The 19,640-nt window shown below is 37.5% G+C and overlaps 1 protein-coding gene across 3 annotated transcripts in view; it reads left to right on the top strand.

Annotated features, from left to right (window-relative positions):
- The window catches only part of RPGRIP1L (RPGRIP1 like), a 110,084-nt gene extending 100,711 nt beyond the window's left edge, over window positions 1-9,373 (top strand). Inside the window, exons 24-26 of one of the 3 annotated variants that reach the window (XM_073225697.1) lie at window positions 1,237-1,321; window positions 6,267-6,400; window positions 8,591-9,373. In XM_073225697.1, coding sequence (XP_073081798.1) covers window positions 1,237-1,321; window positions 6,267-6,400; window positions 8,591-8,703 — 332 coding nt within the window. In that variant the 3' untranslated portion in view covers window positions 8,704-9,373. The remainder of the gene's footprint in view (window positions 1-1,236; window positions 1,322-6,266; window positions 6,401-8,590) is intronic. The other 2 variants (XM_037001454.2, XM_037001456.2) reach the window with 2 other exon arrangements.
- Window positions 9,374-19,640: the final 10,267 nt, after the last annotated feature.

Raw genomic sequence — 19,640 nt, 5'->3', positions numbered from 1 at the left:
TGATTCCTGGAAATCTCAGTAATCCATATAATTAGTCACATTTACTAATAACATGGCTTCACACAAGGAGCAATAAGCTAAGAATTGCTGTTTGGCCTTGGTTCGGCTCTTAAACCACTAACCCACTCCTACCCAGACACTTTTATGTCTCCCACCCTGAATGCCTAACTAGGCACCTGACACATATTTGGCGCTCAGTTAACATTTGCTCAACTGAGCCAAACGACTAAATGAGTTGATAGTATCATAATTTGAGACTGTCCAGGGACAGATTCTCAGTATAAAATATGTTTGCTCTCAGTGGAGCCTGGCTTTAGAGTCATCATGGTATCCTTCACCTTTAGTGTACTTGTGATCAAGGATAATCTGTAAATTAAGGTCTGGTCACAGGGGAGACTTTACCTCCAAAATGCCATCTGAAAAACAAATATCTTCAGAAACTAAGGTATGGCTGAAAGGCTGCTGAGCTGAGAAAAAATTTTCAGGATGAAAATTGGAGTCTTCACACTCTGAGATATCATTTTCCCAAAGTGCAGACACCCACTTACAGTTTCATGTGTTCATCTACCTCTTCCTTTGGGACTTTCGATCAGTTATTATCTGATATTTCAGCTAAGTTTAGCCACATTCCTGCGTGCCAACATATACCTTTAAAAACCAAAGACAGACTTCACCTTCTAAAAAGACACTTTCTTCCTCCACATTTCTCTACCATTGCCCCCACCTAAACACCAGCAAACGTCAGCCTGTGGATTTCCTCAACCCAATACACTAGATACCTCTTTTATTGCATGTTATGGCAGGAGAGAAGGATTAAATTACCAAGGCTGTCAGGAAGGACAAGCTCTCTGCCATACATTATCATTATCACTTGCTTCTTGGGTGAAAGGAAATGCAGTAAATCCGTCAAATACAAAGCAATAAAGACCACTGGCTTTTACTGTCATGACTGCCAGTGCTATTAACAGGCAGTGACAGCAGTGTGGCACTCTCAGATGTTGCTTGTATCTTTTCTGACAGTGTGCACATAAACCTGCCAGTGACATGACATTAGATCACATGACTATTCAGATTTGATTCTGGTTTCCAGAGCTGCTTGCTTTTCCCAGGTGTACAAGTGAGGTGGCATGACTTGCCCCTCTAAAAACAGGTATTTATCCAAATACAGAATGGTACTAATGGTAGCATATTTCTGAGTGACTTCCTTTTATGGATTTTTTTTTCTTTTTGGTGTAGTGATCTACGTGGATAAAGAAAACAACCAAGCAAAGAGAGACATCTTAAAAGCTATACTACTAAAACAAGAGATGCCCAATAGAAGGTATATTTAAGCATTCTAAATTATCTTGATGGCTTGTATAAAGCAGATCTTTATAGCATGGTGTGACGAAAAAAAGCACAAAATGAGGATTCGGAATACCAGACTTCTCTGATTTATTCATGTCCTTGAATAAGTATGTGACCTCTCTAGTCTCTCTCCTTCTAGCAGTAGAGTAGCCCTGCCTAGCCTTCAGAGTATCTGTAAAGATCCTGTAGTGTTTTGCAATCCCATTGCCATTCAAGCATGACTGTAAAGAGCACAAGGAGGATGCACTCTGGAATCAATGGTTTGAGTATAAAGTCTTGTTCACTTACGAGCTGTCTGACGTTGGACAACCACCCTGTGCCTTATTTTATTTGTTTGTAAAATGGAGATAGTAATACTATATATGATTACTATAAGGATAAAATGAGATAATATATGTAAGGTGGATGGAATAGTACCTGACTCATAGTTAAGTGCACAATAAGTGCTAATGGCAATCATTGTAAGTAGTAGTAATAGCAATATTATTGGTAATAACTCATCAGCCTTTCAGACTGTTTTACCGTACTATCACTGTGTAATAATTGATCGTTTCTTTTTTTCTTTCTTTTTTGCAAATTTGAACAGAACACTTGGCAATCCTGGTTCAGTAGTGAAATTATACCCTTTTGAAAAGGAAAAACCCCTGATATCAAACATGCTTTTGTATGAGCTCCCATCCACCTAGTTTGAGGAATTCTCTAAGTACTGCCCATTAACCCCTGAATTGGGTTTCACCAGTGCCCCTTTCCTGTGTTCCCTGGCTTGGCCTGATGGACCCCTTATCTCTCCATTGTCCTCTTCTTCCTGTCTTTATGGCCCATAAATTACACAGCCTCTCAGTGCCTCAAAAATGGAGCTTACTACCACCACCTTCTAAATTCTTTCCTAGAAGTCATGAGGTGAACGTTAAAGGCATAATATTTTTCAAAAGAGCTTCCAAACCACCACTTGATCCTCTGTTTCAAGAAAGGAAACCGGATTCTTAGCTCTAAGGATCTGAGATAGTAGCTTTTTCATTAACTCCTTGAAATATACATACATTCATTTCTTTGGATCTTAGTTCTGAAGAAGAGAAGGTAAAACCCTGTTAATTAGCCTAAGGTTCGGGTTTTCCCAGGATGGTAGATAATCACTCAAGTTTTACTTAAATACTTTGTAAACCTCAGCTTCTTCCAAGGCCCCTCACATACCACCAGTCCCCCAAGATTATCGCAGCTCACTGGTTATGGAACAGCAGTAGCCATGTCATCTGCTTCTCTGCAGTCAACAAGCTGGGTCATCACTGTCCAGGACGCAGCTCTGCTCCTGTGGACAAGCCCTGGGCTGGACTTGCCAATCTTTTCAATTTTACATGTCTACCTCCTTGTTCACTTTGTTCCTGGACTGTTAGAACATATTAGAAGCACTCCTCATTGGGGGAGAGCAGTTTTGTTTCCTTCCTCAAAAGTGTTTATTTTTTAAAAGGCGGATTCTGCTTAAATTGTTGACCTGCCTTTCCTCAGAGGACCTACTTACTTGTACCAAAAAGCAAGTTCACAATAACTATAACAATCCTACTCTCTCATAATTGTTTCCCTAAAACTCTGTAAACACCTCACAGAGACACAAATACTTATATTGCTTTGGAGAAAAACTGGGAGAGGCCCTACAGGTGCAAAGCGAGTTGGGACTGATGGCAGCTGGGTACATGCTTGCAGTGCCCTGCTGTGCACTCCTCTGCCCGCCACAGGAGCGGATGGCCCTGTCCCACTTGGCTCCCTTGACAGTACCATTTTCTTAATGGAAAAAATAAGTTTACATTTACATTTTCCCTGGCAATTCTTAGTCCAGTGAATGCTCTCACCTTTTTTTAAATACTCAGAGGTCACAGTACTTCACATTATTTAAAGTATTTCCTAGTTGTAAAAATTTATTTTCTCAGACAGCAACCCTCTTGAATATTGGTGATAACTTACAAAACCACAGTGAGAGAAGTTCGGCCAGTCTTCCTTGACATGCACAAAAATTATGTACATTGTATAATGAATTATATATAGTACCTTTGCATCCTGCCCCCTGCTATATCTGCAGATAGACAAATATACAAAGTGTCAACTTGAAAAAAGGCAGCACATTGATATGAGACTTTAACAATTATTTATTTGAAGTTATAGTTTGGACACTGACTTAAGGTTCCTTTTGGGTTTCATTTCTTCTGCTTAACAGTGTTCTTTTGAGCAGATCCACCATGACCATCAGCAGTCTACTGCGTAAAACTCAGAGATGACCCTGAGGCTCTTCTGTCCTGTTTCGTATAAAAATGCACGATCTCAGAATGAAAGAAAAATCAAAAATGTTGAATGATTTAAGGTGTTTAGTGCCTTCCGATTTCCTAAATAAATCTTAATGCCTGCCTTCTCCAAAAAACCTTCCCCAAATGAGCCAGACTTCAACAGGGCTTTCCATTTTGCAGTTCACACAGTAATACAACAAATATTTATGATCCCCTACATAAGATTCAGGAGCTAAAATGGTGAATGAAGTGAAGTCTCTGTTCATGGAGTTCACATCCCAATGAGGAAGACAGACAACAAGTAAACAGCCAATCACATATGACAATAAGTACTGAGATAAACACGTTGCTAAAATAGAAAATAATAGGGCAAGCCTGAGGAGATAACATTTAAGCTGGTTAGTGAAGGATGAGAGGACCCAGTCAAGTCATGAACAGCTTAAGAAGATCATTCCAGCCATGAAGGAATGTACAGAGATGTGTTTCTGGGACCTGGCCGGGGAGGTTAGCAAGTCCAGGTCTCGCTGAAAAGAGAGCGGAGACAGAAAAGCTCATGTGGCACTTCCTGTTTTTACCTCCACTTGGGTACCTGGCCTGTACCCCCTGTGTAAATCCAGGTCCTCAGACTAGACAGTAAGCCTCTGCAGGACATGAAGCAAGGTTTTCACCTCTTGTTTTGGCAGGGTTAAAGGTAAGATGTAAGATTTGTATGTGTATATATATTTTAGCTTAAGCCAAATTGTAGTTTTAAAATTGTTTTGATATATACCCTCCTCCCTTTTTAGCTTAACTTTAGAGTTTCCTAATTTTTTATTTGACATCTCATTTTGCTTTGTGTAGAATTTAAAGCCAGAAATATTACATTTTTTGTTTCTAGCCCTTGCTCTGGCATTTAGAAGGGTTTATTTTTCTCTTTGTCTCAGAATTCTCCTATATTCAGTGGCAATAGTCTGCATTTATACAGTGATAGTGATATGATCCTTAGATATGAAACATTATATAAGGATGACACTTAACATTATTACTACAATCTGTGTAGCTCTGTCTTTTCTGTAAATCTTGTGAATACAATGTGTGCATAAAATATCACTTGTAATTCCTACCCTTCCAAGCATATTCATCTTAGGACAATTTCTTTCATCATCATTCTTGTTTAATTGAGTGACATAATCATTGTATAATTTGGGAATCTCAGTTTTCAGTTGGAACAAGCCTTTCCATGCCTTTTTTATTTCCCCTTTGAAATGTAGAAGCTTAAGCAGCTCTACCTAAATTTAAAATAGTAATAATAAAAGAGCAAACATTTACTCAGCTTACTAAGTTCCAGGTACTATTTACATGTGTCATCTCATTTGATCCTCCCCAGGGCCCTGTGAAAAGGTAAAGTTATCCCCATTCTACAGGTAAGTAAACTGAGATCTGAGAGGTTAAGTAATTTGTCCAAGGTCACACAGCTAATAAGGAGGAAAGCAGAAATTTGAACCCAGAGTGGATGCCCTTAACCACGCTATCTTAATCCCTCCATTTCATGCATCAGATAAAATAGCCAACTTAACCACTTGCACTCTTCATAATTATTTTGTGAATAGTTATTACCTTTGGTTTTAACTTAAGGGATTTCTATTTTCTACTCAAAATTTATTGTTATCTAAAAACAGGGACTTAGTAAAGGAATGAAATATTGAATACTTATTTTCAGCTAATTAGTTAAAAATTCTGTCATGTTCACCTATAAGAATTTGGAAAGGATTTTATTTGTGCATATTTTTCAAGGCATGATTTCCCAGAGACTTAGATTTTTATCTAAGACTGTTATCAAAGGCACGAATTTCTTGTTTTGTTTCTGATTTGAGATGGGTAACATTTTGAAAATGGTTAAAATGGTAGTTTACAAGCATCCATGGTTTAAGCTATGCTGCCAAGACATATTAGAAGAGTACTTAACTGTAAATTCCTGTCATTTGGTCAATCCAAGTGTGTTTGGCCTCAACACAAGCCACTAATTCAAATCAGTTCCATCAGAGCCATACAATTATGTTTCTAAAAGTAAGGTAAAACTTGGATGCTATGATTTTAAGTTAAGAGGTTGCTGAAGTAATACAAATGTTTCATATAGCTGTTGGGCAGAGCTACAGCATTTATCTAACATGATTCAGAATGCTACCCAGGGAGCATGATCTCTGCATTTTATAGAACACATACAGATGAGTAAATTGCTTAGCAGCAATTCCAAAGTCATGTGTTTCTATAGAAAGTGTTGCATTTCTGTTGAAAATGCTTCCTTAACCTCCATGGTCTTTATTCACTTGATCCTTTAGCCTTAAAAGTAGATGTGTCAAAGCATCAGATAATGTGTAATAGAGTGAACATCTGGTTCTTCTCTTTGCATGTAATTTTCTCAGATTCTAGAGATAAGTGTGAATCGGTGCTTAGAAAAGTGGATTAATGTTCATTGGAAGGCTGGGTGTGCTATAATTCCAACAGTTAATATAATGACTTATCTAACCTAATGTAATTTTCTTTTTATTGAAATAATTGGAAATTTTGAGATTTCGTACTTAGTGATTAAAAACCCCTTCGGGAGTTCTGTTTTATGGTGATTTTTTCTCACTTTGTGGTGATTTTCTTGGTTCTTTTCCTTCTCAGTGTCTGCTTCACTGTGGTCAGTGACCCTCCAGAGGATGAGCAGGATCTGGAGTGCGAGGACATAGGCATTGCTAACATTAACCTAGCTGACATGTTTCAGGAAGGGAGAGACATCATCGAGCAAAATATCGATGGTATGGTGGAAGTATTGCTCAATTTGTACAAGCAGCAATTGCTGAAATCCAGATTCTTTATTAAAACCTTTTTCCTGGCAAGGATGTTGAGTCACACATTAGTTGAATTTTTTACAACTCAGGCTGACTTTTTGATGAAGCTGGAAGCCTCTCCTTAGATCTCTTCCATGCCCTCCCCTTTGCCTTCCTTTCAGTCAACAGAAATTTTAAGATACTTAATTGCATTTCACAAGGGATTATTCATTTTGTTAGTACTGGGGGTAGAGAGGTGATAAAAGTTTGCCCATTGGGGGTTTTGTTGTTGTTGTTGTTATCATTAATCTACAATTACATGAAGAACATTATGTTTACTAGGCTCCCCCCTTCACCAAGTCCCCCACACACACCCCATTACAGTCACTGTCCATCAGCGCCATTGGGTTTTTTAAATGTTGTTTATGAAAGCCTGGTGCTGTCAAGCCTGGTTCACCTAAGGCAGGTAGTTCTGAGTGATCGTTACGGTGGCTTTTGCAAGGCTTCCCTTTAATTCAGTGTTACAACCCAACGATATAGTCACCATGGATAACTCTGTAGTTTTGGTCACTTGTTTCCCATCAGGATTCGGGGAGGCCTAAAGGCTTTCTGATAAAATGTGCTCTCCTGGATTTTCACCTCACCAGGTGTGGGGCCCAACAATGCTTAATTTCTACCCTTTATTTTTACATAACTTAATTAGGACATACTGAAGGAATTACACTTAATGAATCATACTTTTTAAAAATTATCATCAGAGATAGTCTGGCCTTTACGCAATAAATGGAAAAATGAGGCTGAGTGCTAGTTTCATTAAGTTAGTAGAGCCATCTCTGGAAACGATGTACATGGTTTGTTTAGTCACTAATTCTTCTGCAGGCACAAAAGAAAAAGAGAGGATTAAAATATTAACCTAAACCCTATTAAAGACAACCAGAATGGACTCTGACAAAAATGTCCAAAATCACCTATTTATACATTATATTCTCCAGTTAGTTCTGTTTAACAACCCATCTTCTTGTTCTGCAAGACCACACAGGACCATACACTGAACTGACAGACAGCTGGTATAGCCATGTTTTGGGAAAGAGTCAGAAAATTAAACACTGGTCAGATCAGGATTTTAATGCTTTGTTCTGTGCCAGACACAGAAGTGAGAAGTCCCACAGAAGGAGTGAAAACTCGGCGAGTAAGCTTGGGACCACTTGTGTCCTGCTATCTCTCTGCCAGCTCATTTCTCCACCTAAATCTTTGTTAACCCAATTCTATTTGAAGGTTCCTTACAGTTTTCTTAGAAGTAAACAAATTCACAAACACACAAACACACATACACTAAAAGTTCAAGGTAAACAACAAGGAATTTAAAAGGAAAATATATAGACTCATAAGTGCTATCCAACTTACACAGTCCAGGATTCTGGCCTTGAGTCTTTAGCAAGTATCACTGTCCACAGAGGGATGGGGTCCCACAAACTGAATCAGCATCCCATCCACCTGCCACCACAAGGCTCAGACAAAGCCCAGGGCTTCTGACAAACAGTCTGCCATTGGTAACCACTGAAAACTGTGGCTGCTTTCCAAGAAAAGCCCACACCCACTCAAAATTTTACATCTACTTTCCTTCAACATCAGGTCATGGACCCTAAAAGCCAATCCATAGACCTTAAGATCCAGTCTGCCATTTTAACTTTTTCTAATTTCACATATAATCTATTTTAAAATGGAATGTTTTCCTTAGAAAGATAAATAACCAATCTAAATTATTATCATGTAACTTCTTTACAGTGGTTTGCCATTCTGAAATATGTTACTAACATGTATGTTAGAACAAATTCTTCATTGTTGTATCTTGATCCCTTTTAGACTTTTGATTTCTTCCTAGCTTAGAAATGCTGATTGTGTGTGAGAATTGTTATCCTATAGCCTATTCTCTAGGTAAACTTCAGGATTAGATCATTAGTCTTAACTCTACAAGCAATATATATACATACATGCAATACATATAAAATGTGTACTTTCATACAAATATGACATGCTTTAATTTTTAGATTTCTGAGGTGCCAATGAACTTTGGACTTTCATAGAGCTGTTTTCATCTTACAACTACTATTCCAGTTAGCCTACCTGAAAAAATGTCTGTCGAATTATTTTAACACTTTTCTGCTATTTTCTGCCTAGTTTTTGATGCACGAGCAGATGGCGGAAGTATTGGCAAGCTCAGGGTAACAGTCAAAGCCCTCCATGCCCTACGGTCTGTCTACAAGCAATACAAAGATGACTTGAAGGCATGAAAGAAACTGCTCCAGAGGCATCTCCTACCCCTGAGTAAATGATCACATAAAAGCTCTTAGATGAGATTTTCCTAATTACCCTGATGTATATAATCTATAATTCATGGGAAGCTGGGAGGGGGAGGGCCTGGGCTTGATGTGTTCAATTTTTGTATACTTTTTCATTTGTTTATTTTTCTACTCCCTCCTTCCCGTGACTGCCACCCCTCAGGACTTAAGTTCTCCACAATGGGCAATACCTTCTCAATAATTTATACCTGATAGCATGAGAAAGTCTTTGCATTTTCAACATTTTCACAGGAAGAATTGAAATGCAATTCCCATTTTTATTTTTAATAAGTAAAAAGGATAAGTCTTCGACAACCTGTGAAGAAAGAAATACTTTATCCCTAATGTTATCCCTAATTATCCCACTAAATGTAAGGCCTGTGATTAGCCTCATTAAGAGTTTTATACTGTGAAGATTTTATTAGAAGCAATATATGAAAATTACTTGGATTAATGTGTTAATCTTCCTCTTTAAAATGCTAATATCCATTTTATGCACATTAAAGCTCACTATGCATTTTCTTTGATGCATGCAGTTTCTATCAATTAAATATAAAGAATGAGACTTGGCACCAACTTATTAAATGACTGCAAGTTTTTTGTTTTTCTTTCTTAAACATTACAGTTCTTCCAATTTGTATTATTTTCATGTGTTTGTAATGGTGATATGGGACCCAGAGATGTGTATATATAAAATGGGGATAGACAGATACATATATATATATGTGTGTGTGTGTGTGTGTGTGTGTGTGTGTGTGTGTGTATATATATACATACATGAAATTTACACTTTGAAAACTTAGCTTATGACTTAGAAATTATTAAAAATCTTACTCAAATTCTGATATGCTTAGTTAGACATGAAAAGAGTATCTTTTTATCATTTTTTAAATTTACATCGAGCCAGTATAATGCTGGGGTGTATCTGGATAACCAGATCCTCAAAAAGCAGCTCAGAAAGTTAATTTTCTAGCTTTTACCCAGTCTCACTGAAGGATTTAATTGATATTTTTAATGGAGCTGTGAATCAATGCTGCAAAGGAATTGTCTCTAGAGGTCTAGGATATAATGCATTTCATTTTTTAATTTACTTTTTTATTTGTCATTTTCTTCAAAGGATTTTTATAGGCTTGGGTTTTCACTGTTTGCAAACAGGCAATGTTCCTTCTTAAGCATATGTAAAGTATTCAGGGAGATAACTAATTTATTAAAATCTACCTAATTTGCCGTGATATATTAAATCTCTGCTTCAGTGATCACAGACCATTTCATTTAGAGAATTAGGCATTCCCTCTTTGTGTGATTAAAGCTCTGGAAAATGAGTTCTTTGCTCCTATTTGTGAACATTCAAAGCCTGCTAATGGCAAGAAGATGGAATAGATTATGAGACAATTCATTACAGTTCAACAGAAAAAAAAAAAACCAGCTATAATGCAAAAATGCAAGTATGAATATCTGCATATAGTTTGAACCATCTGTGCTCTAATGGCTTCAATAATGACTCTCGTCTTTAGGATACTTTGAAATGACATCCGTACAATATTAATTTGTTGATGTACATTGTGGGACCAGTAGAGTATGATCTGACCACAGAAATCTATAAATTCTGTCTCTACCATGAGGCCTCCCTGTCTGGGGCCTGCCATCTCCAGGAAGGATCTTGCTCTCATCAAACCCTGCAAATCTTCATAATAACTCATTCCTCTGGAACCTTCTAGAGACCACAAACATCTGTAGACTAAACCTCTCCAATCCTAGTAAACAGCCACATGTTTGTTGTCACTTCAGCTGGCTCTGAGCTCATCTTTTTGGCCAATCTTTCTAGCTTTCTTTGGCTTTATGCAGTTACAGTGTCATTAAGGCCCATCATATTCCCTGTAGTAATTTAAAACAGCCGGATTATACCCTGGGATTAACTGAGTGGTTTTTGAAACATTTATTGTGGTATTCTCCCAGAAGGTTTGTATTATTATTTTAAAACGTTACATCCCAAACTAAATGCCCTTTCTGCAGGGAGAACTGAAGTGCACTGACTTCTTATGATCTTTAAAGCGGAAAGAGGAAGTTTTTATTAAAAAACTTCTGAGATCTAGTCAGCTTTGTGGAATGTATATCTCAGATAAGATTAGAGAATTAGCCATGTTTCTGTCACATTCATGTTTACCATAATAGATTATCAAAGGTCCCTTTCCTAGTTTTAAAATACCTTCAACTACATAAATTTTTACAAAACTCATTTTCTTAAGTAGTTGAATAGCTGCTGACCATTTTGAAGTGGATAAGTGATAATGAAAGCTATCATATGGATGCTTCAATTGGGTTTCATAATCTGTTCAAGAATAGTTTTTTTTGTCTTATGTTGACCAGGGTTCATTGAAAAGGTCACCACCTTTTGGATTTTACAGAGAATGGTTTCCTCTTGGGCAGCCAAGCCTGTGCCATGAAGTATGGCTTGGGGGCAGGGGGTGCCAACAGCCGCCTTGCCGCACAAATACCCCAGTTTAAGGTAATGCTCACGTGAATTTATAGCTCTTGGTGTAAATGTTCACAGTGCACTCAGCACATTTTTCAGCTGTAATGCTAAGTTTGGAAATATAAATAGAGATGTGATGTGGTATGTGGGAGAGTATATCTTACATGGTTTTTTGCCTACTGTAGTAGAAATGTCAGATTCCCAGCCACTGTCATGAGAAGCAGTTGACAAAAATAAGTTTTATGGTTTACAGTGTGGTTTACGTAGAGAACATTTCTCTTCACTCTCGGTTTCAACATGTTTTCTAAATTATCATGGTTTATTGCCGTTTAACTTAAATTAGTTTTTTTTTAAGAATAAATAGAGACTATATTTAATCAAATAAAGAACAGCCACATTGAAATTCTGCTATTCCTGCCAATCATTCATTACCACAAAACAAATAATTTCTATGTGTTATAAAGAAGTGTGGGCTGAGAAGTGGTCATGTGATTTGGGAGGTTCTGCATGTACCCATGTTCCCACAACAAAACATAAATTATTTTAGTAATCTGACATCAAGAGCTGTGACAATGAAAACCACTTCTTACACATGTTCTAACAAGAATCTGATTAACATTTTTGTGGATATGGAAAATAACTTTTTTTAGTCAAACTGGCACTGTTGCTGAAATTAGAATATTTCCTTATTCACTAGATAGCAAAAGTAAATTATGTCTGTGAACAAATATGAGAATAAAATGTCATCTTTGTGTAGTACAAAACAACCAAGGGAGAGCTTTGGGGACATAAAATTATCAAGCGATTGACAATATCAAAGTGATAATGCATCCCCAACTATGAGAGTACATTTTAATAAGTCACTCATGCCTGAAGGCCTCTGACTACCTTAACAAAGAAAAACTGAACTCGTGATTTATTATAGATCGAGCAACATGCCTAATTAGATCCATGAATGGGAGCAAACACAGCTTTTCATCCCCTTTGTTCAGAACAAAAATAACCTGCAAGTTAATCAAAAAGCCAAAAAATATCAAAGCTATAGAAACAGTGTTTTTAAAAACTAAAAATATAGAATTAGAAAAACATCTCCTCATCCTAATCTCTTTTATTTTGCAAGATAGAATTTTCACTTCCATTTCAAAATGCCGCCAGTGGACCGCAACTATGCATCTCAACCTCCTCGAAAACTGGGCCGTGTTCCCAGTATTGCTACACCTTTTTTCTTGCCTTTTTACATGCCATAGAACATTGACAATATATTTATACCTTGTTTCTCCTTCAGTTTTTATGAAGTAAAATCTGGTTCTGACAGAGTTAGAACATGGCCTTTTCTGTGGTGGACCCATTTAAACTTTTCTCCTGCTTTTTGCCCCTTTTCACTCTACATTGAGATTCACCTTTCTCATCCCTGTAGCAGCATCACATCTCTCTTCACTGAACACCATTAGTGTTCTTTTAAAACCAAATTTGCCGTCTTGATCTTTATATTTCTGTCATCTGTCCTGTTTTCACCTTCATCCAACTGAACCTCTCCTGTCTGTCCCCCTCATTCTTTAGTCAAAGCACATTTTTTTTCCTTCTGCTTGTCTACAACTACCTCTTTAGATGCCAGCACCAGATACCAATGGCTTCCAAAAATGTTCCTTTGTGTTAAGATTTTCCTTAATTCAACATGCCAGAGGCACTTCTGGTCAGCCATTATGAAACCGAGGAAACAGCAAGCTAACTTTTATATCTTTGCCTTTTGGAGCTTTCTACAGCTAAGTAACAGTGGCTGGGACTCAGAATGCTCTCAGGAGTCAAGGGTAAGGAGCTGAAGCATAAGGATTTTTGTTCTAATTTTAAGGAAATGTGTCATTAAAATCAAGCTTTATTTGGTATAAATGTGTGTTGTCGTAGTTACACATGTCATCATTAGCAATAGAGAAAAATAAGATAAATTTAAGAAGAAAACAAGAGAATACATATAACCTAGAGGTTGGGCAGCCTCTTCTAACCAAAAGGAAAGACAAGCTACAAAACAAGATATAGTTGTATTATGTAAACATTAAGGCAAAGTAACAAGACAAAATACAAATCAAAGTCTAAAACAAGGAATTAGAAGGACATTTTATACTGGTAAGGGAACAAAGGTCAAAGAATGAACTTGAACATACAAACACCTAACAGTATAGCTTCAAAATACATGAAACAACTTACAGAAATATGGATAAAATATTGTGACCACATTGATTGTAGTAGATTTTAATTTTCAGAGAGTGATCAAAAAATAAAAGTCTAGAAGATTTGCTTAATATGATTGCTAGACTCAAGTGAATATAGAAAGCATATGGAACATACAAAAAATAAATAAACTTTCTCAATTTCCAAAGAATTGAAATGTTAGACTATTTCTCTAAGCAAAATGTAATAAAATTAGAAATTCACAGTAAAAGGTTAACTAAAAAGTAATTCTATCTGAAAGTTAAAAATATGTGTTATTTTTAGTTCTAATAGGACAAGAAATAACCCACTCCTTCAACATATCTAGGAGAAAGAAAATACAAACTCTAGGTGTAAGTGGAAGAAATAAACATCAGCTCAGAAGCCCACACCAGAAAGGGGGAGTGAGGCAAGGGTTAAGCAAAAGAGAGGAGAGCATGACAGCATTATAATAGTTAGAGAACACGTAATATCAACTAAGGTTTCCCCACAAGGACAAGTGCCACCCTGAGTAGGAAAATACAGAGAACATGTCTGAAGCTTGATGCATCAGAGTATTGGATCCTGGGGAATGAAAGGAAGGGGCTCGGAAAGGACACAGGACCAGAGGTAGCAGCTGTGGAAACATATATTTTCTGAAAGAAAAGGGGGCATTTTAGAAGAGGGAAGTATCTCTTGGAGACATGGTAGGGGGTACACAGTGTCTGATACACATTTAAAAATAAACAGGTGCATATATGGTCAATTAATATACAATAAAGAACCCATGAATGTACAGTAGGGAAAAGTCTCTTCAACAACAGGTGTTGGGAAAACTGGACAACTACATGCACAAAAGTAAACTAGAAATGGATCAAAGACCTGCATGTAAGTTATGAAACCATAAACTCTTAGAAGAAAACATAAGCAAAAATCTCTTGAATATAAGTATGAGCAATTGTTTCACCCATACTGTAGGATGCCTTTTGCCCTGCTGATGGGATCCTTTGCTGTACAGCTTTTGTTTGATGTAGTCCCACTTGTTTCCCGGCTATATTTCCTCAGGCAAAGGAAACAAAATAAAAAATGAACAAAAGAGAACAAAAGAAACGCAAGCGACCACCTTTTTTTCTCTGTTTTTTTTTTTTGTTGTTGTGGCGAGTGCTTTTTGGAAGTCTTAAAGGGACAGGGACCCCAATACTAGGGAAAAAGGGCAGCAAGTCCAGTGAGCAGATGCCCGAGGCTGGCAACAAACAATAAACAAAAACGAGTGGCCATTCTTTAATTTTTTTATTGTTTTTATTTTTTATTTTATTTATTTTAATTTTTTTTGTGTTTTTGTTTTTGTGGTTGTTGTTTTGTTTTGGCGGGTGCTTATTGTAAGTTTTAAAGGGGCAGGGCGGGACACCTAGTCCAGAGGTAGGGAATCCGGGGATCTCTGGGCACTCTAATCCCCTGGGCTGCACAGAGCATGGAGGACCCTTACAGAGATAAATAGCCTCCCGGCTGCTCCCCCTCCAAAACAACACCACTTTGGAGCAGCAGCCAGAGCCAGGCCACACCCACAGCAACAGCGGAGATAAACTCCATTGCAGACAGGCAGGAAGCAGAAGCGCTGTCTGCGCGCAGCTACCCAGCACAAGCCACTAGAGGTCGATATTCTCCCAGGAGAGGAAGGCCACAAACCAACAAGAAGGGAAGTTCTTCCAGCCGTCACTAGTCCCAGCTCTGCAAATAATTCCTATCACCATGAAAAGACAAAATTACAGGCAAACCAAGATCACAGAGACAACAGAGAAGGAGACAGACATAACCAGTCTTCCTGAGAAAGAATTCAAAATAAAAATCATAAACATGCTGACAGAGATGCAGAGAAATACACAAGAGAAATGGGATGAAGTCTGGAGGGAGATCACAGATGCCAGAAAGGAGATCACAGAAATGAAACAAACTTTGGAAGGATTTATAAGTAGAATGGATAAGATGCAAGAGGCCATTGATGGAATTGAAACCAGAGAACAGGAACACATAGAAGCTGACATACAAAGAGATAAAAGGATCTCCAGGAATGAAACAATATTAAGAGAACTGTGTGACCAATCCAAAAGGAACAATATCCGTATTATAGGGGTACCAGAAGAAGAAGAGAGAGGAAAAGGGACGGAAAGTATCTTGGAAGAAATAATTGCTGAAAACTTCCCCAAACTGCGGGAGGAAATAATCAAACAGACCACAGAAATACACAGAACCCCCAACAGAAAGGATCCAAGGAGGACAACACCAAGACACATAATAATTAAAATGGCAAAGATAAAGGACAAGGAAAGAGTTTTAAAGGCAGCTAGAGAGAAAAAGGCAGCCTATAAAGGAAAACCCATCAGGCTAACATCAGACTTCTCTAAAGAAACCCTACAGGTCAGAAGAGAATGGCATGATATATTTAGTGCAATGAAACAGAAGGGCCTTGAACCAAGGATACTGTATCCAGCATGACAATCATTTAAATATGATGGCGGGATTAAACAATTCCCAGACAAGCAAAAGCTGAGGGAATTTGCTTCCCACAAACCACCTCTACAGGGCATCTTACAGGGACTGCTCTAGATGGGAGCACTCCTAGAAAGAGCACAGAACAAAACACCCAACATATGAAGAATGGAGGAGGAGGAATAAGAAGGGAGAGAAGAAAAGAATCTCCAGACAGTATATATAACAGCTCAATAAGCGAGCTAAGTTAGGTGGTAAGATACTAAAGAGGCTAACCTTGAACCTTTGGTAACCACGAATTTAAAGCCTGCAATGGCAATAAGTATACATCTTTCAATAGTCACCCTAAATGTAAATGGACCTAATGCACCAATCAAAAGACACAGAGTAATGGAGTGGATAAAAAAGCAAGACCCATCTATATGCTGCTTGCAAGAAACTCACCTCAAACCCAAAGACATGTGCAGACTAAAAGTCAAGGGATGGAAAAACATATCTCACGCAAACAACAGCGAGAAGAAAGCAGGGATAGCAGTACTAATATCAGACAAAATAGAGTTCAAAACAAAGAAAGTAACAAGAGATAAAGAAGGACACTACATAATGATAAAGGGCTCAGTCCAACAGAGGACATAACCATTCTAAATATATATGCACCCAACACAGGAGCACCAGCATATGTGAAACAAATACTAAGAGAACTAAAGGGGGAAATAGACTGCAGTGCATTCATTTTAGGAGACTTCAAGACACCACTCACCCCAAAGGATAGATACACTGGGCAGAAAATAAGTAAGGACACGGAAGCACTGAACAACACAGTAGAGCAGATGGGCCTAATAGATATCTATAGAACTCTACATCCAAAAGTAACAGGATATACATTCTTCTCAAGTACACATGGAACATTCTCCAGAATAGACCACATACTAGCCCACAAAAAGAGCCTCAGCAAAATCCAAAATATTGAAATTCTACCAACGAATTTTTCAGACCACAAAGGTATAAAACTAGAAATAAATTCTACAAAGACAACAAAAAGGCTCACAAACATATGGAGGCTTAACAACATGCTCTTAAATAATCAATGCATCAACAAACAAATTAAAATAGAGATCAAGGAATATAAAGAAACAAATGACAACAACAACACAAAACCCCAACTTCTGTGGGATGCAGCGAAAGCAGTCTTAAGAGGAAAGTATATAGTGATCCAGGCACACCTGAAGAAGGAAGAACAATCCCAAAACAATAGTCTAACATCACAATTATCGAAATTGGAAAAAGAAGAACAAATGACCTAAAGTCAGCAGAAGGAGGGACATAATAAAGACCAGAGAAGAAATAAACAAAATTGAGAAGAATAAAACAATAGAAAAAAATCAATGAAACCAAGAGCTGGTTCTTTGAGAAAATAAACAAAATAGATAAGCCTCTAGCCAAACTTATTAAGAGAAAAAGAGAATCAACACAAATCAACAGAATCAGAAATGAGAATGGAAAAATCACAACAGACTCCACAGAAATACAAAGAATTATTAAAGACTACTATTAAAAACCTATATGCCAAAAAGCTGGAAAACCTAGAAGAAATGGACAACTTCCTAGAAAAATACAACCTTCCAAGACTGACCAAGGAAGAAACACAGAAGTTGAACAAACCAATTACGAGCAAAGAAATTGAAACGGTAATCAAAAAACTACCCAAGAACAAAGCACACGGGCCAGACGGATTTACCTCGGAATTTTATCAGACACACAGAGAAGACATAATACCCATTCTCCTTAAAGTTTTCCAAAAAATAGAAGAGGAGGGAATACTCCCAAACTCATTCTATGAAGCCAACATCACCCTAAGACCAAAACCAGGCAAAAACCCCACCAAAAAAGAAAATTACAGACCAATATCCCTGATGAATGTAGATGCAAAAATACTTAATAAAATATTGGCAAACTGAATTCAAAAGTATATCAAAAGGATCATACAGCATGACCAAGTGGGATTCATCCCAGGGATGCAAGGATGGTACAACATTCGAACGTCCATCAACATCATCCACCACATCAACAAAAAGAAAGACAAAAACCACATGATCATCTCCATAGATGCTGAAAAAGCATTTGACAAAATTCAACATCCATTCATGATAAAAACTCTCAGCAAAATGGGAATAGAGGGCAAGTACCTCAACATAATAAAGGCCATATATCATAAACCCACAGCCAACATTATACTGAACAGCGAGAAGCTGAAAGCTTTTCCTCTGAGATGGGGAACTAGACAGGGATGCCCACTCTCCCCACTGCTATTTAGCATAGTACTGGAGGTCCTAGCCATGGCAATCAGACAAAACAAAGAAATACAAGGAATCCAGATTGGTAAAGAAGAAGTTAAACTGTCACTATTTGCAGATGACATGATATTGTACATAAAAAACCCTAAAGACTCCACCCCAAAACTACGAGAATTGATATCGGAATACAGCAAAGTTGCAGGATACAAAATTAACACAAAGAAATCTGTAGCTTTCCTATACACTAACAATGAACCCATAGAAAGAGAAATCAGGAAAACAATTCCATTCACAATTGCATCAAAAAGAATAAAATACCTAGGAATAAACCTAATCAAAGAAGTGAATGACCTATACTCTGAAAACTACAAGTCACTCTTAAGAGAAATTAAAAGGGACACTAACAAATGGAAATACATCCATGCTCGTGGCTAGGAAGAATTAATATTGTCAAAATGGCCATCCTGCCCAAAGCAATATACAGATTTGATGCAATCCCTATCACATTACCAGCAACATTCTTCAATGAACTGAAGCAAATAATTCAAAAATTCATATGGAAACACCAAAGACCCCAAATAGCCAAAGCAATCCTGAGAAAGAAGAATAAAGTGGCAGGGATCTCACTCCCCAACTTCAAGCTCTACTACAAAGCCATAGTAATCAAGACAATTTGGTACTAGCACAAGAACAGAGCCACAGACCAGTGGAACAGATTAGAGACTCCAGAAATTAACCCAAACATATGTGGTCAATTAATATTTGATAAAGGAGCCATGGATATACAATGGTGAAATGACAGTCTCTTCAACAGATGGTGCTGGCAAAACTGGACAGCTACATGTAGGAGAATGAAACTGGATCATTGTCTAATCCCATATTTAAAAGTAAATTCAAAATGGATCAAAGACCTGAATGTAAGTCATGAAACCATTAAACTCTTGGAAAAAAACATAGGTAAAAACCTCTTAGACATGAACATGAGTGACCTCTTCTTGAACATATCTCCCCGGGCAAGGAAAACAACAGCAAAAATGAACAAATGGGACTATATTAAGCTGAAAACCTTCTGTACAGCAAAAGACACCATCAATAGAACAAAAAGGAACCCTACAGTATGGGAGAATATATTTGAAAATGACAGATCCGATAAAGGCTTGACGTCCAAAATATATAAAGAGCTCACACGCCTCAACAAACAAAAATCAAATAATCCAATTAAAAAATGGGCAGAGGAACTGAACAGACAGTTCTCCAAAAAAGAAATACAGATGGCCAAGAGACACATGAAAAGATGCTCCACATCACTAATTATCAGAGAAATGCAAATTAAAACTACAATGAAGTGTCACCTCACACCAGTAAGGATGGCTGCCATCCAAAAGACAAACAACAACAAATGTTGGCGAGGCTGTGGAGAAAGGGGAACCCTCCTACACTGCTGGTGGAAA

This window comes from Manis javanica, chromosome 17, assembly GCF_040802235.1.
Source record: "Manis javanica isolate MJ-LG chromosome 17, MJ_LKY, whole genome shotgun sequence".
Classification (NCBI taxonomy): Eukaryota; Metazoa; Chordata; class Mammalia; order Pholidota; family Manidae; genus Manis; species Manis javanica.
The sequence above is the reverse complement of the archived record's forward strand: the minus strand, read 5'-3'. Positions and strand labels throughout refer to the sequence as shown.